This window comes from Gavia stellata, chromosome 19 (genome assembly GCF_030936135.1).
Source record: "Gavia stellata isolate bGavSte3 chromosome 19, bGavSte3.hap2, whole genome shotgun sequence".
Classification (NCBI taxonomy): domain Eukaryota; kingdom Metazoa; phylum Chordata; class Aves; order Gaviiformes; family Gaviidae; genus Gavia; species Gavia stellata.
The window spans coordinates 3,089,205-3,113,226 of NC_082612.1; the positions used below are offsets into that span (position 1 = coordinate 3,089,205).

General features: G+C 51.4%; 1 protein-coding gene across 1 annotated transcript in view; it reads left to right on the top strand.

Annotated features, from left to right (window-relative positions):
• FRAS1 (Fraser extracellular matrix complex subunit 1) overlaps positions 1-21,086 on the top strand; it is a 172,920-nt gene extending 151,834 nt beyond the window's left edge. The window contains exons 51-73 of the mRNA XM_059826722.1: positions 369-519; positions 1,598-1,757; positions 2,223-2,385; positions 2,855-3,101; positions 4,048-4,392; positions 4,704-4,864; positions 5,252-5,399; positions 6,310-6,515; positions 6,992-7,148; positions 7,825-8,025; positions 9,395-9,582; positions 9,768-10,043; positions 11,085-11,317; positions 11,716-11,876; positions 12,670-12,884; positions 14,295-14,445; positions 15,499-15,606; positions 15,783-15,942; positions 16,681-16,797; positions 17,460-17,626; positions 17,941-18,146; positions 19,320-19,466; positions 20,500-21,086. Of these exons, the coding sequence (XP_059682705.1) occupies positions 369-519; positions 1,598-1,757; positions 2,223-2,385; positions 2,855-3,101; positions 4,048-4,392; positions 4,704-4,864; positions 5,252-5,399; positions 6,310-6,515; positions 6,992-7,148; positions 7,825-8,025; positions 9,395-9,582; positions 9,768-10,043; positions 11,085-11,317; positions 11,716-11,876; positions 12,670-12,884; positions 14,295-14,445; positions 15,499-15,606; positions 15,783-15,942; positions 16,681-16,797; positions 17,460-17,626; positions 17,941-18,146; positions 19,320-19,466; positions 20,500-21,084 (4,653 nt within the window). The 3' untranslated portion in view covers positions 21,085-21,086. The remainder of the gene's footprint in view (positions 1-368; positions 520-1,597; positions 1,758-2,222; positions 2,386-2,854; positions 3,102-4,047; positions 4,393-4,703; positions 4,865-5,251; positions 5,400-6,309; positions 6,516-6,991; positions 7,149-7,824; positions 8,026-9,394; positions 9,583-9,767; positions 10,044-11,084; positions 11,318-11,715; positions 11,877-12,669; positions 12,885-14,294; positions 14,446-15,498; positions 15,607-15,782; positions 15,943-16,680; positions 16,798-17,459; positions 17,627-17,940; positions 18,147-19,319; positions 19,467-20,499) is intronic.
• The last annotated feature ends 2,936 nt before the right edge of the window (positions 21,087-24,022 follow it).

Here is a 24,022-nt window from a genome sequence, read left to right on the forward strand (position 1 = left end):
AGCATCAGCTCAGTTCATGGAGCAGTGGTTTCCAGGTCAAACCAAAAGCTTTGCCATAGCTTTTAGCCCCAGCTGGATAGGGCTGGGCAGCTTGTTCTGAATTTGCTTTTCTTTGAGCTACGATGTTTTTTTATTAAACAAACCAGATGTGAGGCAGAATTTGAATCCTTCCTGTGCTGTCAAACACCTTGTGGGGCATCTGTCTATTGAAGGCCACTCTGTGCGCTCTGTGCTTTTACATCCCCTAGCTTTTCCCTCGTGGAGCACTGTCTGACAGAGGGATGGTTGGGCTTTTTGGATGAACAGTCAATCAGACTTGCACTGCTGGATCTCCAGAGTTTTACTCCCTTGGTTTGGCTTTAATCCAGGCAACCAATCTAATCACTAAGAAGGAATTACTGACGACAGATCCTGACACAGATGACAAACAGCTGATCTATGAGATAACAACTGGTCCCAGAAATGGTTATGTGGAGAACAAGCTGAAACCAGGGACAACCGTGACCACCTTTACACAGGGTATGGAAGTTGGGCTCTGTACGGTCGCTTTTTTCCTTCAGCTGCTTCAGTTTGTCAAGACAGCTTGTGTGTGGGGAAAAAAGAACGGGAGGGGAGAAGACAAGGGGCAAATCTCAAAGGTGTGTCAAAAATAAGAATTGAACTTTACTCTCAATTGCAGAAATCCTATAATGTCTTACAGATGCCAGCCTGTGTCCTGTAGCACACCCAGGTTCTCCAGGCTTGTTAGCGCTGGAGATTTGGCTTGGGACAGTAAAGAGGAGTTGTAAATACTGCATGTGGATCTAATCATCACAAGGTCTGGTAGATGTTTAGCCAGCAGTGCAGGCTCAACAACGGGTGGAAAGTTCGCTGTTGCAGGACTGAGGGGACCTCCATTAGGAAGGGGAGGTTAGGGAGTAACTGCTTCCTACGCCACTGTGCTCTCTCTGGTTGCTGCTCCCTCCAGACTCCCCCAGGTAGGCTGAGAGTGAACTCGCAGCACAGCCGCCTTTAGCATTTCTGCTAGTGCAGCTTGCAGAGCCTCGCACCACACTGCATTAGGTCCTGTACAAATGCAGTCAGCAGTTCTGCCTGTCCCTTCTCATCAGGCCCTGCCAGCCACGCCTGGCCTCCCGCGTGCTCGGGAAAAAAAGAAAAAAAAAGGAAGAGACCTACGTTATTTTAGGGCTGAAGCTTGGGAAACATAGATTATACTGCAGAAGGTCAGAGAGCCTGAACCATCTCAGCAGTGGGAGGGAGCCCTGTTAGGACATGCCAGCTTATAGAACAGAGATGAAGTATGTGCAGCCCAGGCAAATTCATGTTTCTTGCATTTCACCAAAGCTACTTTAAATTTACCTTATTTTTAAGTATGAGCCACTATGGGTAAAGATTAGGCAACAGAATGTCTTGTCACAGCTTGTAGGCTGGCTTCTACCACAGGTAAGACCAAGGAAGTTAGAAAAGCTGCTGCAGCATAAAGGGCGTGTGGAGAACCTGATCCCTGCGGCCGTGCGGATGCATGTCTCCACACTGCTCGTCTGTAAAACTGCCGTTGAATTTCTGGGTTGGCTCATTGGATGTCTCTTCCCGGCAGAGGATGTGAACCAGGGCCTCATTCGGTACGTGATGCATGAGGAGAAGGTTCAGGAGACCATGGACAGCTTTCAGTTCCTAGTGAAGGACAGCAAACCCAACGTGGTCAGTGGCAACATCTTCCATGTCCAGTGGTCTCTCCTCAGCTTTACATACACCAGGTAAATGGCATGGAGTTTACAGCACCCTTCTGACAGACGGGGTCTTATGTGGAGGGAAGCAGGTTGAACTCTGTAATATGTGAGTGGACCTGCAGCATGGAAATGAAATTCTGGGGCAGTCACCATCATTTCTGCCTGTGTTTCGCTGGCACTCCGTCAGGACTGAGGTCTCTCTGCCATGCACTGTAGCACCACGTGTCGCATTCCTGTTGAATTAACGCTGTTGATTTTGGGTGGGGGAGCAACAGCAGCCGGTATGGAAGTGGGAACTCATGTCCCTGCTGGGTTAAATCGTGGAGCAGAGCTGCTGAATAGCTGCCATCTGCCCAAGTCCCTGATTATTAGTGTCCCTCGGATTTTCTGTGGAGGCAACAGTCAGCCCAAGTCTGTCGTGCTCAGTATCAGCGTAAACACACAGGGTTTGCTCCCCAGCCCGTTATTTGTATCCGTTTGATACTTTTCCAGCTACAACGTGAGAGAGAGCGCAGGCTCTGTGAGCGTCACCGTGAGGCGGATTGGTAACCTCAACCAGTACGCGATTGTCTTGTGCCGCACAGAGCAGGGAACAGCCACCTCCCGCTCCGGTTCACAGCCGGGAGAGCAGGACTACGTGGAGTACGCGGGGCAGGTAGGTTGGGGACACCAGAAAAGGGAAGGTCTGACCATGCATGACATCAAGGCTGGATGAAAGAACTGATAAAAACTGATAAAAAAACAAAGGAGACTGTATTTTCTTTCTAAAAATTTGTGGTTTATTTGCTTTAAGAAGAAGGTCTCTTTTTTCATTAGTTTTTTATGTTGACAGATACGCTTTGCAGCAGTGTTCTGACAGACCATGAATGTTACAGGCTTGCCTGAGTAGGAATGTCATTCCTGATCATGCAAAGGGCTAAAACCATGACTGAGATCAGAAGGGGTGGGGGCCTACAGACTAGATTTGATGCTGCCTTTGACCTCCACTAGCCATTTGTCCTTGGTTAAGATCAGTGTCTGATGGTGCCTGTGCACAGGATATGTGACTCAGGCAAGAGTAAGTCAGGAAGCACAGAAAGTTTCAGACCCAGTCCAAAGAGAGCAGCCCACTTGCTGCCTTCCAGGTGCAGTTTGAGGAGCGGGAGGACACCAAGGCCTGCACTATCGTCATTAACGATGACAACGTCTTTGAGAGCACGGAGAGCTTCGTCGTGGAGCTCAGCATGCCGGCCTACGCTCTGCTGGGGAACGTCACCCGGGCCATGGTCACCATCACGGACACAGAGGACGAGCCCACCCTGCAGTTTGACAGGAAGGCGTATCACGTCAGTGAGAGCGCTGGTTTTCTCTCTGCTCCTGTCGAAAGGAAAGGTGGGTCGAGGCAGGCGGAACGACTTTCTGTGCTCCTGTGGGGCTCTGCGGCACGGGAGGGAAAGCGGCTCCGCAGGCAGTGCTGTGGGTGAGACGTGCAGAGTCTGAACCCGCGTGGCAGAGAGGATGGATGGGGGGGAGCCCTGGAGACTGTGGCCAACAGTAAACTGGGGACAGAGAGAAGGGAAGCACCTGTGGGCAGACTGTGATGTATGTGTGGCTGCCTAGAGCTTGGATTTTAATTCTGTACTTTATAGATAATAGAAGCAGTTTAGTGCCTGTATTCTGCAGGCTTTTATCACAAGACTAAGATTACTGCAAAGCTGCTGCGGAGTCTTTGCAGTATATACCTTTGCCAGGCTCAGGCAAACGACTGTTTCCTGTTGGCAGGCAAGTAAGTGACACCCAAAACAAGTGGTGCTTCTTTGGGTTTGCCTGTCTATGATTTTGGGGTGATTCTTTGTATTTTTGGAAGTAGCTTTGTGGCGCAACTGAAATAACAAGCAACAACACAGGGCAGATGGCTTTTTTTTTTTTCCCCTCTTTCCCAGCTCTGCTGTAAGATTCACCAATCCAGCTAAAGCTTCCCGCTTTTGGATTCATTTCTCCTCCCAGCACGAGCAGGAGCAAACCCTTGTATTTATTTGCTGTTTCTCTGTGTTGTAGATACTTGTGTTTTATGTGGACCCTATCACTGTACTATATATCCTTTAATAGGCAAGTGCCACCAGTTTCCTGATCATAGTAACCAAGAGTACAGATTTGGAGTAGGCCTAGAAGTCAGACCTAAGCCAGCTTTTATGCAAGTTTATGAGCAGGGATGGTGTTCTTTTTACTCCTCACCCTCTTTTCTGAATGCTGCTTTATTATTTAAGTGAATGGTGTCTCCACCAAATAAATTAAAAGTATTTCCATAGAGTTACGGTGTTTTCCTGTTGCGTTTCAGGGGATACCAGCAGCACTGTGTCTGCCATCTGCTACACTGTCCCCAAATCAGCCAAGGGAAGCAGCCTTTATATGCTGGAATCCGGCTCCGACTTCAAGTCCCGGGGGATGGCAGATGACAGCCGCATTGTTTTTGGTCCGGGTGTCACCGTGACAACATGTGACATCACGCTGATCGATGACAGTGAATATGAAGAAGAAGAGGAATTTGAGATCGTATTGGCCGATGCCTCAGATAATGCGCGCATTGGCAGCCGGGCTTCAGCTAATGTCTTCATTGATGGACCCAACGATGCCTCTACGGTGTTCCTGGGGAATGCTACTTTTACCGTCAGTGAGGCTGCAGGTGACGAGTAGCAGGGGGCTCCCCCGGGGCCGCTCCACACGGTGTTGGGGTGCTTGCTGTGAAAGCAAGCTTCCTCCAGGAAGAGGTACCAGAAGGAGCAATGTAGGGCACAGCAGCAGAATTGTGCAGAGGGTTTCTGTTCTTCCCCCTGCCCCTGTGGGGAAGGTTGGGGGTTGTTCTCTGCAATAGCCTGTGCTGAGTGCAGGAGCAGTGGTGAAGGAAGAAGGGCATGCTGAAGGGAAAGGAGTGGGTTTGTGGTATGTGGCTGCTTTCTCATCTTAGTTCTCTCTCATGTGCAACTGGTGATGCAGGAAACATTGAGATTCCAGTCCTCCGACAGGGACCTGATCTCTCAACCCCCATCTCGGTGTGGTGTGCCACTCGGATGTCAGACCCTCCATCTGCCAGCCCGGGAATCGATTATGTCCCCAGCTCCAGAAAAATAGAGTTCAGACCAGGCAAGACAGAAGAGGTGAGAAGCCACTTTGACTCCTGATGAGCCTGCTCTGTTTGGTGACACTTCTCTCTTCTTTATGTGCATACTCTATATTTGCCATTTGCCTGTTTCGAAAATCCTCTCAGGGCCACTTGAGAATTCTTAATGAATCTGCTAGGCACAGACTCACATCTGATCAGCACTCCAGCCAGAGAAGATTCGGTCAGGCCACCTCTCCCAGGAGAAAGATGGCTGCCTATTCTCTGAAATGATGTGCTGGATTTACCTAAAACATTGTTTCCATTGATGAATGAATTCAGAAAAGGCCTGACGTAATGGCTTTACATTAGACACCTAAACGTGAATGCTGGGAAGGATGACAGCTTTGCATCTCTAAAAGCAGGACTTCTGCTTTCCTTCTAGTTCTGCACTCTGACAATCCTGGATGATGCGCAGTACCCGGTGATAGAAGGGCTGGAGACATTTGTTGTTTATCTCAGCTCACCCCATGGAGCTGAGCTGACAAAGCCATTCCAAGCGATCGTGGCTATTAATGACATCTTCCAAGATGGTAAGTTATCCATGGCAGCTCTATCAGGTCCATCCTAGCCTCTTCCTTCACACTTTCACGCACCAGGAGGCTAGTCCAAGTTAGGTTATTTCTAGGCTGGATTTAGCCTATTTTCCTGGGATCCTCCCATTCCATTTGGCTGCCCCATTTCTTTCCATGCTTCACTGTCCAGAAGAGCTTGGAGTCTTTGGGAGCGCAGAATGAATTTTCCTGTAGTGCTCCCACTGCTCACAGCTCAGTCCTTGTTTCATGCTTTCTGTGGGCCAGAGTCCCCCTTACTACGTGAGAAAGTCTCACTGCATGTTTACTTTCTCTTGTGTTTTAACATCTCTCATGTTTGCTTGCCTAAGGAAAGCACACACTGTATAATCTAACTTGGTAATAGTCTATAATAATTTCTGCCTTTGTGTCTTTTGTTGAGGTCTGCCCTCTTTGCTGCAAGCTATTTGTTCTGTGTCTGTCCACAGACAGTAGGATAATGCTTCGAGACACAGCATCCATTTCAGTACTGAGTCCTCACATAATCCCTTCCTGACGTGCCTTGCAAACACACCATCCCTGTACCACCAGCCCTGTCTTGTTCTCCAGCGCATTGCAACAGCACCAAAATGTTAGGGAAGGAACAAGTTTTATCAACTGTTGGAGTAGGTGACTGAGCGGTGATGAGGAGAGATACCTTCTTTCTGAAGCACTGCAGGGTCTGCTGATCCTGTGCTCTATAGAGGGATGATGGCAGTAATGGTCACTTGTTTGTTTGAAACTAAATCCTGTATTGAGGCACAGTGAAGCTGCCGTCTCATGCTCTGGCGTCAGACTCCCTGCAGCAGCTCTCCTAGGGTGTATGTGCCGTGAACAGCTCCTGTCTTTCTGTGGAGCTTTAACATTTGACTCCTTTTATTGCCTCCTGCAGTACCAAGCATGCAGTTCACCAAGGATACGTACACAGTGAAGGAGAAGGAGGGTACTCTGCACATCCCCATCTTCCGCACCGGGGACCTGAGCTATGAGTCCTCTGTCAGGTGCTACACGCAGAGCCAAACAGCAGAAGTCATGGAGGACTTTGCAGAGAGGAGAAATGCAGAGGAGTCTCGCATCACTTTTTTGAAAGGGGAGAAGGTGAGCTGAACCTGGCTTATAGGGAGAATGAAGAACCGTTGATGGGAGGGGTTCAGATCTCCTCCTCGACTCTGCATTGTCAGAGGGAGCTCATAGAGGCTGTACAAACTAGTTTCATAGACTCTTAAAGTCACAAATTCTTTTGGTCCTGGAAATATGACATGACTCTGAAAGGGTTGTTTGTTTCATGATAAAACTGGTTAAAACGTGAAATGCAAATTCTCCGTGTCGGTAGGACTCAGGATTGTTATAGCAGCGAGCTGTCGGTTTGTGGAGGCAGATGTCTTCACTGCTGTCTCTCATCATGTAACTGTGTGGTTTATCCACACTGAAGTAGCAGCCTTAAAAAGAGAAGTGTTTCTTCCAGGATTGACAGTACTCAGATATTAAACCCTAGATAGTGAAGTACAGTGTGGCCTTTAAGTGGCTTCAGGGGATTTACGATTTGCTGTTTTCTCCTGCTTACTTGGCTTTAGGTGAAGAACTGCAGTGTTAATATCAGTGATGACTCTGCCTTTGAACCAGAGGAGCAGTTCCAGGTCTGTCTTGGTAGCCCGCTTGGAAACCATTGGAGTGGAGCTAGAATTGGAAAGATGGACGTAGCAACCATAACTGTCACCAATGACGAAGATGGTAAGAGATGAGAGTCAACAAGGATGTAGGAGTTTAGTGTAGGATGCAGTTCCAAGGTAGTCCGCACAGTCTCATCAACAGTTTGCAGTTTAATTTAGCGCACGTGAATGCCTTCAGTCACATGATCACAGCTCTGTGTGCAGGTCACTGATGCGGTGGCTTTGTGCACTTAAGGGAGGGATTGAATAACGGTGGCTTGAACCCACCATGTGTCCCAGTTCCCATTCCCCTGCAGTTGCACAGGGAGTTGCTGTGCTTCCCCTGGGAGATGTTGCCTTCCCTCCACAGCGTCACAGCCTGGAGAGATCCGTGGGGAAGAAGGGGGATGGCAGGTCCCTCTGGTGTGACTGCCAGTGGCGGCTGTAAGCACAATCACGTGGCATGGATTTGAGGGCGTATGGTTCAGTGGGAGGCAGGGAATGGGAGAATCTTCAGCATCCTCTGTAGCCCAATACGTGTGCTGGATTTTACCCCACCCTTTGCCCTAATTCACATCCAACCCTTACAGCTGCAGTTTTGGCCCCTGATTTGAGGAGCCCCTTGCTGTGAAGTTGTGTAGATAGAGTCTAAAAGGAGCTGAGCTTAGCTCACCCCAGTTGCCGAATGCCCTTCATCCGTAAACAGTCAGCTGGTGTGCAAACCTGAGGCTTTTTTTTCTTCACTGCTGTTTCTTTAGCACCCACCATTGAGTTTGAAGAAGCTGCGTACCAAGTACGGGAGCCGCCTGGCCCAGAGGGTGTTGCTGTTTTAAATATCAAGGTGGTCCGGAGAGGGGATCAGAACAGGACCTCAAAAGTCCGCTGTAGCACCCGCGATGGCTCAGCTCAGGCCGGAGTGGATTACTATCCCAAAAGTCGAATGCTCAAATTCAGCCCAGGTAAAGGGTCCTTGGAGGGAAGGTTAGAGGTGGTGGCGTGCCCAGTGACATTTTGTGTATAGCAGAAAGGAGCATGGAAGGGAAACCTTCAGGAGATTTGGAAAAAGCCACTTTTTGCATGAGGTTTACAACACAACACAGGTTTAACGGCTCCTGGTGAAGTGAACTGCGTTAGCTGTAAGAAGGCATAACATACCCTTAGATTTTGGCGTTTAGATTTGATTTGGGGTTTGTTCTTGGGCTCATCACAGTCTTGGTGGGAAGAAACACCTGTCCAGCTCTTCAGTGTGTTACACTGGTGGGATGCAAGACTTTCCCCCTTTCCTTGCATTAGACATGTCCTTTCCCCTCTCCCCTTCTGGTTGCCTAATCATTCTCAGTTCAAACCCACTGGTGTTCTGAGCGCCAGCCCTCTCCGCTCGATAAGCAAAGAGCCAACCTGCTGCCTGAGCAGGGGAGTAATGGAAAGGAGGAGAGAATGAAACCTTGGAGGTGGTGACCTCCTTACAGGGCAGACTGTAAATGCCTAAGGAGACGGGAAGATGCGACTTTCTGCTCACTGGAATTTATGTCACTTGAAAAAATGGGAAGGCCATCCCAAATCTTGCATGTTTTCTCTTGTGTACAGCATTTTATCCCTTCACAGTGTCCCGTTGGATGAGAAGGCTCTGGGTTTTGGTTTGTTTGAGGGGGTTTTTTTCTGCTTTTTTGGTAATGTGTTTTAAATATACTACACAGACCACTTACTATGTGGTCTCTTTTAAAGTGTGACTCTTCTGGGCTGCAGCCCTGCACTCTGCTACAGCTATCATTTTGTCGTGCAAAAAGGCTGAACTGTTAAATGAAGGGTGATGATGACAGAGGAAGAAGGACAAGCATCTGGTAGGCGAGAGTAAAGTGGTCTTCAGAGGATGTAGGGCTCAGCAGAGATCTTTCAGGATCTGGTGCAACAGCTCAGACCATGTTGCTGGACCAAGAAGCCCTCACCAAACAGTTCTGCGTACTGGTGCGAGAGAGAGCAGAGATGCTTGCAGCAGGGGTGGGGACATACTTTGGATCATAGATTTTTACTACAGCTAATACAAGAGAGGCATTACTAATCCTCAGATGGCATCTGCTAGTAAATCTATCACCTGATCAGTTGGATCAGTTGTCATAGCTGGAGTTTTATGTATAGAGTAGACTCTTGTGTGGACGGGGCTAAATTATTAGCAACAATGAGCGGAAATAAAATTTATAATGCATATTTTATGATAATGTTTCAGTGGTCATCGCCTAGACCAGCTGTGCAGATTTTTTATGAGAACTTCAGAGCAATATCTGATGATGAATCGAGTTCTCTCTGTTCCTCTTGGATTTCCTCTCACAGGTGTGAACCACATCATGTTTAAGGTGGAGATCATGTCCAATGAAGACCGGGAGTGGCATGAGTCCTTTTCTCTGGTGCTGGGTCCAGATGACCCAGTGGAAGCCGTTCTTGGAGATACCAGCACTGCAATAGTGACTATTTTGGATCAGGAGGCAGCAGGGAGCCTGATTCTACCAGCACCTCCTGTGGTAAGTTGCCCGTTGCAATGGATGTGATTTAGTACCCTTCAAGTACAGACTGAAAACCCCAGTGGGGTTTCTGAAATAAAGTTAAGAGCTACAATGCTGTAGCAGGCTTGGAGTGTGTGGAAGGATTGCCTTTTCTGCCCCCCCCCTCAGCCCCAGGCAAATGCTGCCGTCTTGCATCCATGCAGGTCGTCACCCTGGCTGATTACGACCGGGTGGAAGAAGTGACCAAGGACGGTGCTAAGAAATCCCCTTCCCCAGGCTATCCGCTCATCTGTGTCACTCCTTGTGACCCTCACTTCCCCAAGTACACGGTCATGAAGGAACGCTGTAGCGAGGCTGGGATCAACCAGTCTTCAATACAGTTCAGCTGGGAAGTAGCAACCCCCACAGATGGGAATGGAGCCAGGTCGCCTTTTGAAACCATCACCGACAACACACCGTTCACTAGCGTCAACCATAAGGTACGTGGCTGGGTACCGGCATGGCAAAGCTGCAAGAGCGCATGGCGTAAGTCAGGGAGGGCTCGGGGCAGCTCTGTCAGTCTGTGTGCTGTGTGATCATTCACGTGTGAAACTTGGTTGTGTTCCTGCAGCGGAAAAGTCATGCACCTGAAAAAGTGGCTGTGCCTGAATAAGAGCTCAGCCCACTGATGTGTTACCAGGGTTTGGCTGTGGGATTGTCTGCTTTCCTTCCGTCCTGCTCAAGTTGCAGGAAGAGCATAGCTCAAGTTATGAACCGCTGTTCCTTCAGGCACTCATTTTGCTGCATTGCTCTGTGTGTGGCCTGAGTCCTCTCTGTCCCTGGACTGCTCACGTCCTGCCCCACAAACAGAATTACTGTTTTCCTCTGAGGGCTTTTCCCAGGCGCTCCCAGCTGTGATGTCTCAGCTCTTCTCAGGCATCCAGGTGTGTTTCTAGACCATGCCTACTCATGCATGAGTCGGAGACATTTTTAGTAGGTAGCGCACACTTTAGTTACACAGAGATTAAAACCTAAATTCTTCTCGGATTTGGGAATTGGCATGAGACATATGGGTGCTTTTTTGAGGATTTTTTTTTTCTTTTGGCTTCAGAAAATTTAGCACTGTCCTTCACTGAGCCTGCTAAAAGCACCACTTCTGTTGACGTGGGAAGTAGCTGTGAGCACTCAGACACTTCAGTAAATCCCTGGTGGCAGGAGGCAGATGGAGCCTGACAGATCATAACAGCTCAGGCTCCTTCTTCCCCTCCCTTCAGTATGTGGACAGAGTTAGGAGGCTGTAAAGCACCCGACATACTCAAGCATCTACTGCAGCATATGTAACAAGAGTCCAATCACACCTGTGTGCCCAAGTGGCCAAGCAGACATTGGCACGCGCATGCTCCTAGTTTGCCTTTGCGTGTGCCTCGCCTCCGCCCTGCCTCAAAACACCAGGACAAAGTGATTATGCTACACGGTCAGACGTTCCAATGCTGGGGTGTCTTTGACCCGCGTGCATGTTTCTCCCTCCTCGTTCCCTACAGGTGCTGGACAGCATTTACTTCAGCCGGCGGTTCCACGTGCGCTGTGTGGCCAAGGCTGTGGACAAGGCTGGCCATGTGGGGACCCCCCTGAGAAGCAACGTGGTTACCATAGGCACAGACAGTGCCATTTGCCACACTCCTGTGGTCGCAGGGACGGCCCGAGGTTTCCAGGCACAGTCATTCATTGCCACTCTGAAGTACTTGGATGTCAAGCACAAGGAGCATCCCAACAGGTAGGAGCCTGGAGAAGGGGAGAGCGCAGCCCTTCACTGGGCCCCCCAGAGCTACAGAGCTGGCTTGGGTCGAGAGGAGAATGTGTGTCTGAAACCACATCCCTCCATGCAGTGTGCGCTCTTGAAAAGCATAGGGTGCTCAGGGTAGTGCTCCCCCTCTCTTCCTCTCACCCTACTCTGCTGAGGGGGTGCCCGTGCCCTCAGGAAGCTGGAGTTGGTGGGACAGCTTAAGGAGCAGATGTGTAGAGAGGGAAATCTAGCTGAAACTAAATATCAGGCTGCCACTAGCCGGCTCACGCTGTCTGTGCTGTGCTGCTGTGGGGCGTGGGGTAATACGTGAGGCTCCCGTGCCCGCCAGGGCTGCTTTTTTCTGCTGTCTCATCCGCTATTTGTTCCAGAATCCACATCTCGGTGCAGATCCCCCATCAGGACGGTATGCTGCCCCTCATCTCCACCCTGCCACTGCACAATCTGCATTTCCTTCTCTCCGAGTCTATCTACAGGCACCAGCATGTCTGCTCAAACCTGGTCACCATCAGAGACCTCAGAGGCATCTCAGGTAATTTTTAAAGCCAACTTTTGCTTTCTGAACTTGGGGGTAGGGAGAAGCCAGTAAAGAAATGCAGAGAAGAAGGCTTTGTCTTCCTCTGGGCTCTCTTGACACTATGTAAGCAATAATTAATCTTCCTGTACTAACAGCAGTGAACAGAGTTGCCCCGTTGAAGATGAGATGCGACGTATGGGAACATTCAAAAGATAATGGGGTTAAGCAGCGTTGCTGTGTTTGAGGAGGTTGTAGGTTCACACCGTGCTGGTGATTTTCTGCTTTTCAAATCTGTCTGGCGATATCCATGCGGTTAGAGAGGGATCTGCAGGAAGTGGATCGCTGTGTCTGTGTCACTGAGGTCTACAGCGTGGCAACAGGCAGCGGTAAAGGCAAATTCACTGCTGAAGTAAACAGAGCCAAAGAAAAAGGGCGGTTTGTGTCTCTAACACTCAGCGTAAATGGGTCCACACTTGTTCCATGGTGGGCAGGGGGTTGTTGGACTTGATTCTGTTCATTTCATACTCAAGCTGTTCTGCATTTCTTAAAGTTTAACTTCAATCTTTTATTAGTAGCTTCTTAAGTTTGTTTTTCAGGATTCTTACCCCATTCCTATAACATTTTCCCCTGTGAAGAGCTGTGTATATTCAGTTTGACCTCTAGGATAATGAAGAGAGCGGAGCCTGTTAAGTCCGTAATATAATAAAAATCCCTGACATGATTTGAGAGTGAAAATGGGACCTCAGTACTTGTCTTCAAAGTCTTTAACACCTGGAGTGATCAGTGTCCCGATGTCTTTTAATCCCAGAGGCAGGGTTTCTGGATGAAGTGACCTACGACAGCATCGTTCTCGGTCCTGGCTATGACCGCCCTTACCAGTTTGACCCCACAGTGAGAGAGCCAAAGACGATCCAGCTCTATAAGCACCTCAACCTGAAGAGCTGCATTTGGACTTTTGATGCTTATTACGACATGACTGAATTAATTGATGTCTGCGGAGGCTCTGTCACTGCTGACTTCCAGGTGAGATGCTATATCCATAACTCTTCCACATAATCCAGAGCTTTCTCAATTCTTCGGCAAAGCTTCGCTTTGTGTTCATGAATATCTGCTAGGTACGTTTGCTGCTCTGCTCTGTACAACTGGAGCATGGGTTTTTCCCCCTTTTACCTAGAAAGGAACAGTGCTTTGTGAAATGCATTTAATTTGTTTATTTTGGTTGGGGTAACATAGGTTTTATTCTCTTAATCTTCAGAGCACCAATAAAATATTTTTTTTAAATGGAAGGATGTACTGGAAATACAAAACATTGTCACCTGTGCTCTATTCTTTTACAATTTTGCCTGTATTCTTAGCCAATATAAATGAGCAAAGAACAGAGCGGAGGCACATCAGTTCGTACTCCTCTGTGGAGCGAGGTCATGGGAATTTTTAAGTAATTTCTTAATTAACCAACTGGCAGGCCAAAAGCCAGAAATGTTCTTCTATAAAATAGCAGCTTTTGCTACTAGATGTGTCTCACTGCCCTCTCATGGATGGATTATACATGTACATCTCACTCAAGTGAATATCTCATCTACGTTAGATTCTTGTATTAAATTCCCAGTCAGAATGTTATGGCCAACATCATCTCTTTTAATTCCTGCCAGTCTGGAATACTTTTGTTAACTTTCCTTTTATAGCTCCAATTATTTGCACAAATCCAGAGAAGCTACTTGAACTGAACAACTGCATAATTTAGTACTTGGAGACTGGCACCAACCAGTCTGGAATGTCTCTCTGAGCTCTCTCGGGGGCTTGCAGAGTACAGCTGCACTCTGCAGATAATAAATGGTGTATATATAGCCGGAGAGCTGTGGTATTTCAGATACTATTAGGGCCAGTCCCGAGCAAGCAGAATTGCTTTTAATTCACGGATTTGGAAACTGGGAGGGTTTTGAGGTGAAGTTGTGACCAGAGCTCCTTTTGTACCACGACGCCAGTGTGCTTATCCATATTTAAAATGCAGGTTTGTCTAAAGTACCTACATGTAAAGGTAAAGAAAGTTCAGTCAGTCATCTCCGACTTAATTGTACGGGTTTTGTAGTATGAGGAGCACTCCGTGCTTGCATCCTTTTTTCCCCACAGTTTTTTATTTTTCAAATGGCAGCCCAGCAATAACTTTTTTGCCAATCAGCTAGTTGTTTGCCAATAATGCTCTGTCTTTCTGGAGCAATGACATTATATTGCTTTAGAAATACTTTGTCCCCACATTATTCTCCCTGTGTTTAGGACATCCATAGTCCAGAACTAAAAAGGAGTCTTCTGTTGCAGGTACTCTGGCTTTTTTCCCCATTTGCAGAGCAGAACGCAAATGCAGCGGGTGCTGTGAGTCTGGGCCAGTGTCTCTCCTTTGGAAAGTGCATAACCACCTTTTTTGGGTTTTGTTGACAGGTACGGGACTCTGCACAGTCCTTCTTAACAGTCCACGTCCCGCTTTATGTGTCCTATATTTATGTGACAGCGCCGAGAGGTTGGGCTTCTCTTGAGCATCACACGGAGATGGAGTTCTCCTTTTTCTACGATACTGTTCTCTGGAGGACAGGTAGGTCTGAGGCATTTGAAGGGGTACGGGAGAATTGGCTTGTTCTCGTTTTTTCCTTTTTCTTAGTTTCTGCGCTGCCACCGCAGTGCTGAGCGTGGGTAGCGCTCGCTGAAGTAAAGGGCAACGCAGGCTGAGTCCAGATACGCCTGCATTTGTGTAAGCTTAGCGAGGGGGCTGTCGTTTCCCCCAGCCCTCCCTCTGCTAATGGGAGCAGTTGTCACTGAGTCCGAGAAAGCGCTGCAGCAAAAGAGCTCTCTCTTCATCTGAGTCGCCGCAGCCAGGCAGAGGTTGCTCCCGGTGGGATATTTGGAGTGATTTCTCTGACACTTTTCAGTAATTCTCATGCGGGCGCTGCAGTCACGTTCCTCAGCCTCCTGGCTCTCACGGATGGACTTTTTCCCATCGTATCCCCTTGTTTGTTAAAAAAGCTGTACTCCCAGTAGTGAGCCCTGAATCGTTCCTATCTTCTGATGGTAGTTACATCCAAGACCTAACATCCCTGCGTGTGTGGTTTATCCTGTGCCTGCGAGTCTTCCACTTCCAGCTTGCTAATTTTCCTTTCCCACAGCATTTGGAGCCTGTGTGTGCTGTGAACCCGTGCCCGCAGCCTTGAGCAGTACTGCTGCTCGAAGGGCTACAAGGAACAGACAGTGCCTCACCTTGGATTTTATTCTGCCAGCGGTGACACTAAGTATTGTAGAGGAGGGACTCGCAGAGCTTTATTCACGGAGGGCCACTCAGGAATTAAGGCCAGGAGTACCCAGAAACAATCATCTACAACTTACTGTGTAAAATAATTTACATTAACAAGCTAATCATAGGAGGGAACTCAGTGTATTTACTTCCTTTATGCTTGAGTGAGACTTTATGCAGCACACGTGGATAATGCAGGAGGTGTACAGCTGATTCACTGGAGGATGATCCCAATTAAACCATGCCTTTTTGGAGCTCTTTGAAATGCTTCTGGAGCTCCGTGGGGCTGACAGAGCCCACCTGAGGACCGACTGTGCTGTCTGGCCTCACCAGTGACTTTGTTCTTGCTGCACCATGCAGGGATTCAGACGGACAGCGTTCTCTCAGCCCGGCTGCAGATAATCAGGATCTACATCCGCGAGGATGGCCGGCTGGTTATCGAGTTCAAGACACAGGCCAAGTTCAGAGGTGAGAGCATTAGTCCTGAGAGAGGAAGAAATCAATGTACAAATACAGATCTGTTCTGAAAACACGAGTGGCGGAACAAGTCCCTCTTCCCACAAGAAGTCCCTCTGTGCTGAGGTGTGCACTGTTGGGTCTGCCCGTCCTCTGCCTTACCTGTCACCTCCTTGTCCTCACCCCAGGGCTTTTTGTAATGGAGCACCACAGCCTGCCAGATGTCAAGTCTTTTTTAATGACTCCAGACCACCTGGGAGGGATCGAATTTGACCTCCAGCTGCTGTGGAGCGCTCAGACTTTCGACTCTCCCTACCAGCTCTGGAGAGCAACCAGCTCCTATAACAGGTGAGGACTGTGTGTTCAGCCACTTTCAGCAGCTTCCCACGGCACAACGTTCTTCTTAAGCAATGAACTTGCATGTAGTTAACAGCGGCGGCGGAGCAGTTGCAAATTCAGGCCTGAGAGAGCAATCCCCATTAGCCTTTCAGCGGTAGCGTGGAGTGGTCAGGAGCCAGCCTTGTTCAAGGGCTCAGAGCTAGAGCACGCAGGGAGCCGCCGTCAGGGCTGAAAACGCTGCTCTACTGGTTGTGTGAGTAGAGGGAAAAATCAGTTCATCTGCTTGTAAATGCATTTTTCTAGCAATTAAGCCAGTGGGTAGGTAGATACCAGTGGCGACAATGTATTGAAGATTGTTTTGCAGTCTGCAAGTTAAAAGCAGGATTTCATGTCCACGACTGACTTAATCAGTAGTGCTGTGTTTGGTGGAGGTAGGTATATTAAGATCTAAAAATAATTTGGTTCACTTTTTCAAAAAAATCCCTTTCGTTATTAGTTCTGACTGTTTATTCTTACAGTCTGTCCTCCTTGCACAGAGGCTCAAATTAAACACCGCGGGTCAAATTTGTCCCTCTTGCGACTGCTGGAGTAGATGGACGTTTCTGGGGTGAGGGATAGATCCTGCTATGAACTTTGTCTTGCCTGTTTACACTAATTAGAAAATGGTGGATGTTAGGCAAGCGCATCAGCTGGGTGAACAGCTTGGAGTCTCGTTTGGTGACCGCAGTGTCTCCTGTCTGTTCCCAGGAAGGACTACTCTGGAGAGTATACGATCTTCTTAATCCCCTGTACTGTGCAGCCCACGCAGCCGTGGATAGAGCCTGGAGACAAGTCCCTGCCCTGTACGGCTCACGCTCCTGAGCGGTAAGGAGTCCCCATCATCACAGCAACAGGACAGTTTCAGCGCATTTGGGTTGTTTGTGTGGTCCCAGCAGGCATGTGGGACAGCAGGAGGAAGGGAAATGGGGAGGGAAGGAACCTCCCCTTTGGCTCAGGAGTCGCCCTGTGACGGATTGCTGGGCTGGGCTGGTGGTAGGGTGCTCCAGACAGTCTGTAGCACGGCAGTGTCCGTTACTCCTGAGCACAAGGCAGGCGTCTTTGCTTTCTTTAAAACAAAAACAGACTTTCTTAAAAAAAGTTGCCTTCATCTGTGTGCCCGCTTTTCCTCTGTCACGACTAGTGAGACCGTGGACTCCCAGAACAGGGGCTGTCCTGGGCTGTCGTACGTCTCGGCCAGCGGTTTTCAGCGTTGGGGCTGCAGAAGCCTGCAGAGCCTTCGGTTGTCCCCAGACAGAAAGAAAATCAGACCTGTTGGGAGGAAGCTTCAGCTGGTCGTTGGAAAACTGGGGCAGGGTGAGGGGCAACAAGTCATCTTGGGTTGAAGACCACCGTAGTACGGGCTGCTAGACTGTAAATAGTAAAGCAGGAGGGAAGAAAGGTGAAGCAGTCTGTGTAGGTCACCAGCGTGTAACTTCAGATGCGTCCAAACTAAACCTCTCCTTTTTCCTTTCCTGTCCCAATTTTAGATTTTTGATCCCGATTGCCTTCCAGCAGACAAACCGCCCAGTTCCTGTCGTCTACTCCCTAAACACAGAGTTTCAGCTCTGTAACAACGAGAAGGTGTTTCTGATGGACCCCACCAAATCCGAAATGTCTCTGGCAGAAATGGATTACAAAGGGGCTTTTTCAAAGGGTAGGATTTATTTTCTTTGTCTTCCCTGTTCTGCTTGTACCTAATGTTTCTGTCTTCACAACTTCCATTCCTCTGAAAGAGAAGGGTGAAACCCAGATTTGGCTTTCCCTCTTTTAGAGCAACAGATGGCATTTTGAGCACGTTACAGCCCTGTAACAGCGTGACAAGACAAGAATGTGCTCTGGCACGGTATTTTGTCATCTGCACACACAACTCAAAAGAGCCACGTGTAGTTTGGTGCGTTTGGCTCTAACCATGGTTCTCTTGTTGAATTGGAGAATTTAACCTGACCGTTTTTCTCCCAACCCCCTCAGGACAAATCCTATACGGCCGCGTGCTCTGGAACCCCGAACAAAACCTGAACGCTGCTTACAAACTGCAGTTGGAAAAAGTCTATCTGTGTACTGGCAAGGACGGCTACGTGCCTTTCTTTGACCCAACGGGCACTGTCTATAACGAGGGACCCCAGTATGGCTGTATTCAACCCAACAAGCACCTGAAACACCGATTTCTCCTCCTGGTAAGTGTTCTGCTGTGGCCAAAACCGCGATGTCCAGCATTGTGTGTGATCACATCTGGAGAAGTCTGGTCTCTCTGCCTCTTGCTGACCTAACAGACCCAGGAACTAAATGGCCTTCCTACTTGTGGGGAGGGGCTGCACGTACTGATATTTAGCTCATATTACCTATTTCATTCCACATGTTCTCACTAGCCTGGCCGTCCCAGATGACACAGCGCTGTTTTTTTTCTGTTTGACTTCCCCAGGCACCCCCAAAGCACACAACATCCTGCAGAGTCTCCAGGCAGACCCTGCCACCCTCCCAGCCACCTGCACCTTTGTGCAGCCACAGAAAACCAGAGCCAGAATAAAGCGTGGTGCCTGTGCTAAACGCTTCCCTGGTCTGGGAGGGGTCTGAAATGCTTGCAACACTGTCCTCTGCTTCTGCTTTCCGTTTGGGTTTTTTTCTGACTACAAAGGGATGAGAAGTGAATTGTGGATTTTTTGCAGTACTGGGCAGACAGGAGCAAACCATGAAGACAAAAGCAGTTTTTCCTCAGTCTTTACCCATGAGTATTTCTTAGTCTAAAAAAACCCCCAAACTACAAATTAGGAAGAAAAAGAAGTGATGTACTAATTCGTAAAGTTCATAAAATTTCCCTTGATCTCTGCTTATACTATGGCTTGGAGTTGACAGGACTGGCATCATATAAAGGGAGACTTATTTACCAGTTATGCAGAAATTCTTCTTCTATAAATCTACGATTAGCTCCCAAGATGCGTTCAGCAATTATTACATGCTTTGGGGTTAACATTTGCCAGTGTCCTCACTGGCAGCCCCGTTACCACTCACGGGACGAGGGTGATGGTAATGGTATTAGTTAGCTTGGCATGCATATTTGAGCAGGCTGGTTAAACTCTTCTCCTGATGTTCAGTTCTACAAACCTGATATTGACACAATCAGGGCTGTAACAGTGTGTAGTGTCTACAAATGACATAGGTCATACGTATTTTCTGTGCAGTAAGCTATGCATTTAAAGAAATGTCCGTGCCCGCAGGTGGGTGTGGAGACTGGGCATTTGGATCCGATTTCTGCAGCAGCAGGCAGGTGTTATTTACTGACCTGGCCTCTGGCTTCCCTTTGGAAAGACGACAGCATGCACTTCTCTTCATAACGCCTCTCTGATTTCCAGGACCGAAACCAACCAGAAGTGACGGATAAGTATTTCCACGATGTGCCTTTCGATGCCCACTTTGCTTCCGAACTGTCTGAGTTTCATTCGGTAAGCAGCATGCCCGGAGTCGATGGATTTACTCTCAAGGTGGATGCTCTCTACAAGGTACGTACCAAGTGGGTACCGGTAGCCCAAAACTAACTTTTCTGTCCAGGATGTCCCAAATACTTTGTGAATTGTAGGCTCTGGGCCTGACACTGCCTAGAGAAACCAAATTCACGCTAGGATAGGTCTTGCAGCCTTCTGCAGTTTAACGGCAACCCTCAACCACCTTTTCTGCTGGCGCGGTGGGACGTGCTGTCCCCACACCCACCCGCAACGTGGCCTCTGTGAAGCGAGGTGGCCTCTACGTGATCATCTGCATTTGCAGATCATACTGTAGCAGGCCTCTCCTTGATTTGCCTGGGTGTAAATGCGAGGTGAGAGATCAGAGTCTCTGTTCGGCAGCGGAGCACGTGAACGGTGCTGTCCCTTCCTCTGAAGGTCGCCGCAACTCAGGGCTCTCCGCACCCCTTCCCAATTAATTACAGGGGCAGGCGACCTCTGGTTGCAGTTCCTCTCTGTGCGCAGAGACTGGCGAGTATGAGACTCAGAGGAGCCGAGCAGATGGTGGCAGAAACAGGAGGGATGCAGAGGAAGCGCTCGATCAAGGGTAGAATTTTATATCCTGATTTCTGGGCCTTTTTGTCCCTCCCCAGAGAGGCCCTCTTTGTAACTCAGTGACCTCCTTTTGCTTAAGGGGCTTCTTGGCGTTCATAGGGTTGTGCCATAAATTAACAGTGGAGCCGGTTAAGAAGCAAACTCCAGCACAGAAAATGGACATGAGGAATTTATTCTGATTAAGATTTTTTTTTTCTCCAAAGCACTCAGGAGAGAAGCTCTTTAAAAATGTATTATTAATGTTCCTGAATTAATTATTGTAGCTGCCAAAGATTGACAACAAGGCCAAACACCTCAGTCAGTGATGAATATTATTGCAGGTGCTCGTAAAAACATACTGCGTTTTTTTGTTGATATTTGCATGACTCAAGAAACGGGACAAAAAATGCCATCAGCTCTACCTTTACGTAACAAAATCACTTGATCTAAAAGCCGTAGTTGAAATTTCCTGTGTGCGTGTGTCTTCCCTTCCCTAAAGGTGGAAGCCGGACACCAGTGGTACCTTCAGGTCATCTACGTAATTGGCCCAGAGAGCATGGCAGGGCCTCGCGTTCAGCGATCCCTCGCTCGCCGCTGGAAACGCGGCCGCAGGGACTTGGTCGATAGCGACGGGAGGCTGATGCTGGATGACTCCTTAATCTACGACAACGAAGGCGACCAGATCAAGAACGGCACCAACATGAAGTCGCTGATTTTGGAGAGGGAGGAAGGCGCCGTCGCGGCCTCCTTATCTCAAACGGGCGCTTCCCTGGGGAGCGCCTTCGCTGCCGTGGCCCTGCTGCTGCTGGTGCTCTCGGGAGTTTGCCTCCTCACCAGGAAGTGCCGAAAGCTGCGGAGGAAGCGGGAGGCTGCCAGAGCCGCCCCGGAGGAGCATCCCCTGAACACCAAGGTGGAGCTGCCCAGGGGCGCGGAGAAAGCCCTGGACAGCCGGTACTGCACCGTGAGGAACATTAATATATTGAGGGAAACCGGGGGCGTCTGCGAGGGGAAAGGCAGGAAAGTGAAGAAGGTGAACTTGGAAGTCAAAGTCCACAGCAATTTGCACGACGGAACAGAAGTTTAATGGAGCACACGCTTTGGTTTGGTAAAAGCTTTTTATAGATTGTAAAAAAAAAAAAAAAAAACATAATCCGAGAAAGAAAAGCTAAGAAAAGTTACGCTGGTATTTTTATACTCTTGTGAGAAGGAGGAGTGGCTCTAGCTCACCTCTGCTCCCGGCTGAGCCGCCCCATCGCACAGCACCGCTGGAGCCAGGCCGGGCAGGCGGCGCAGAGTTCTCCAGCCGCGTCTCCACCGTGCTCCCAGCTCCGGCTCTGCCGCTGCCCCGAGGGTGGGAGCCCAGCACCTCCCTCGGCGGCGCAGGGAGGAGGCCCAGGCCTGTGGCGGAGCATCGTGGGGACCCCCTCGGCGTGGAGGGGTGGCTCTGCGTCAGCCCGGGGAGAGCAGCAGGGACCCCCGGGTCAGTTCCCCGTCTGGCCGGGGAATAAAGCAGGAAAAGCAACGACTCCTTGTTTAACAGCCGAGGCACGTGGCCTTGGTTTGCTTCTTAAAACGAGGCAAAACCTGCAGAAAACCCAACCGCAAACCTGGTGCTCAGTATTTGGGGGTGGGGAGGTTCATTTTGGGGTGGTGCTGGCTGCGGGGAGGGGGCGGCCGGGACACCGATTGTCACACGGGGTGTTAAACTCCGCGCGGCGGAGAGTAAAGTTTGAATACAAACCTGACGCAGAGCTTCACCGGGGTGTCCTTTCCCTGCGCCTCCCCTCCTTCAGCCCCCGGTGTTCCCCGGTGGGGGCCCCTCGGGGCTGCGTCCCGGTGGCGGGGGACCGGGAGCTGCTGGATGTTCTCACGGGCGGGGGGGCCGTGCCCACGGCCCCGGGGCTGACCGAGGCACGGGGCTCTGCACCGCCTCCCGGGGTGCCAGCGGGGGCGATGCCCACCGTGCTGCCCGCGCCGGCCCTGGGGCACTCACCGTGGGGACGGCCCCGGTACCGGTAGCGGGGGCTGCGGTGCCGCCCCAGGCCCACCAGGTGGCGCTGCGCTCAGCACTGCCGTGCCGTGTCCGCCAGGCGGCGCCATCCTGGGAAGCGGGGGGTGTGCTGTGCCGCTACGCGACCGCCAGGGGGCGCCGCCGTGCGGAGCGGCGGGTCCCGGGGGGGGGGTCCCTCCCTGCGGGAGCGGCGGCGCGGTCGGAGGCGGCGGGGTCACCCGGCCGGGAGACGCCGTGGCCCGGGGTGGCCTTGGGCGGGGGGCGGCCGAGGAGCGGCCCCGTGGGGGCTCCCCCGGGGCGGGGGGCGAAGGGCAGGAGCTGCCCCTGAACGACGGTCAGGAGCGAAGGTCTGTGCTTCTCTTTCAGCCTTGGGTGAGGCTGTAAATCATTCCCGCTCCTTGAATAGGAGTATCAGAGGTGAATGCTGAGTACGCGGGGGGTGCTCAGCTTGGGATTAGTGAAAGCCCTGTATAAACATCGAAAAAAGGGCGGGAAGTGAAGACGTCGAAGCTCTGTGCAGGTCCAGCACGAGCTGACGACACCTTAATGCACTCTGGACATGTGCCAGGCTGTAAGTCATTCACTGTCGAAGAGAAATACTAGTACCATATCTTAATAGTTAATAAATATTAGCTAATTAGATAATAACTGTTCTGGACATGATAAAAAAAATGGATAGGGGACGACACGAAGATGGTATCGGGGGTCTGAAAAGTGCCTTTCGCGCCAGAAACTATCTCAGACGTTTAATTCGGCCTGGTGCATGCCGGCCTCCCGAGCTTCGGGGACCAACGCGACCGGACCCCACCTCCGGTGGGGGTCCACGCAACCTGCCCACCCCCCTCCCTCCCACCCGCAGCCCAACGCCCTCCCGCCTCCCACCCCCCGCCGCCACGGCCAACCCGGCCCCTGGCTTTGACCCCAGAAACAGCCGACCGGGTCGCCGTTTCTGAGCCCAAAGGCGCAGGACTCGCTCTCTGCTCCCGCCCCGCAGCCCCTTTCCCGGCCCCACAAACAGAGCGCGGGGGCTCCGTTCTCAGGACCGGGAAAGGCCCGGCTCGGTCAGCGCTGCTGAGCCCCGGAACCGCCGGCTGAGCCCCAACCCCCAACCCCGCGTGTGATGTCGGGACGGGCCCGGGAGCCCCGGCGGTGTCGGGCGGTGCTTGAGAACTGACCGGGGGGACCCGCGGGGCGGGCCCGGCCCCGTGTGGCCGCGGGCGGCTCGGGCGAGGACGGGGGGCGCCGGGCTCCGGCCCTCCGGGCTTTATTCCCCGGCGCCCCGAGCCCCGCCGCTCCGACGCCTCCTCCGCGGAGCCGCCGGCAGCGCGGCCGCCCGAGCACCGGCACTTCCCCACCCGCCGCCGCCCCGACACCCGCCCCGGGGCCGCGGCCCCTTCGCCGCTGCTGCCCCCGGCTCCTGCTCGGCCTCAGGGCCTTCCACCGCCGCTCCGGCGTCCCCAGCCCCGGCCGTAAGGCTCCTGCGAGCCGAACCCCCCGCGCTTCACCTGGGTCTCACCGGGGGAAGCCGAGACGGGGCCCGCACCCGCCATCGCCACCTCAGGGCCGCGGGCGGCGCGAACGGCGCAAAGAAAAGCGGAGCGCGACGGAGGCCGGGAAGGGCCAAACCCCTCAGGGGAACGCCCCGCGCAGGCGCACTGCGGCCGCGCCGCCCGCCCCCGCGTGCCTCCCCCGCCCACGCCCCCAATCGGGCCCCGCCCCCGCGGCCCCACCCGCGTCACGTGCCGCGGCGGCGCCAGGTGCGCGGCGGCCCCCGAGGCTTCAAAACCCCCTTGCGGCCGCCAGGGGGCGCCGCCGCGGTGACGGCGGGAGGAAGCGCAGCGGCGGCGGCGGCGGCAGAAGCGCGGTCCCGGTCCCGGTCCCGGTCCCGGTTCCCGGGGCCCCGCCGGGCCCGGGGCCCGTCTCCGGGCGGCCCGGGGGCCGTGCTGGGGCTGCCTCCCCGCCGCGACTGCTCCCGGGGCCGCCGCCGCCGCCTCTCGCCGCCCGCGGCCGA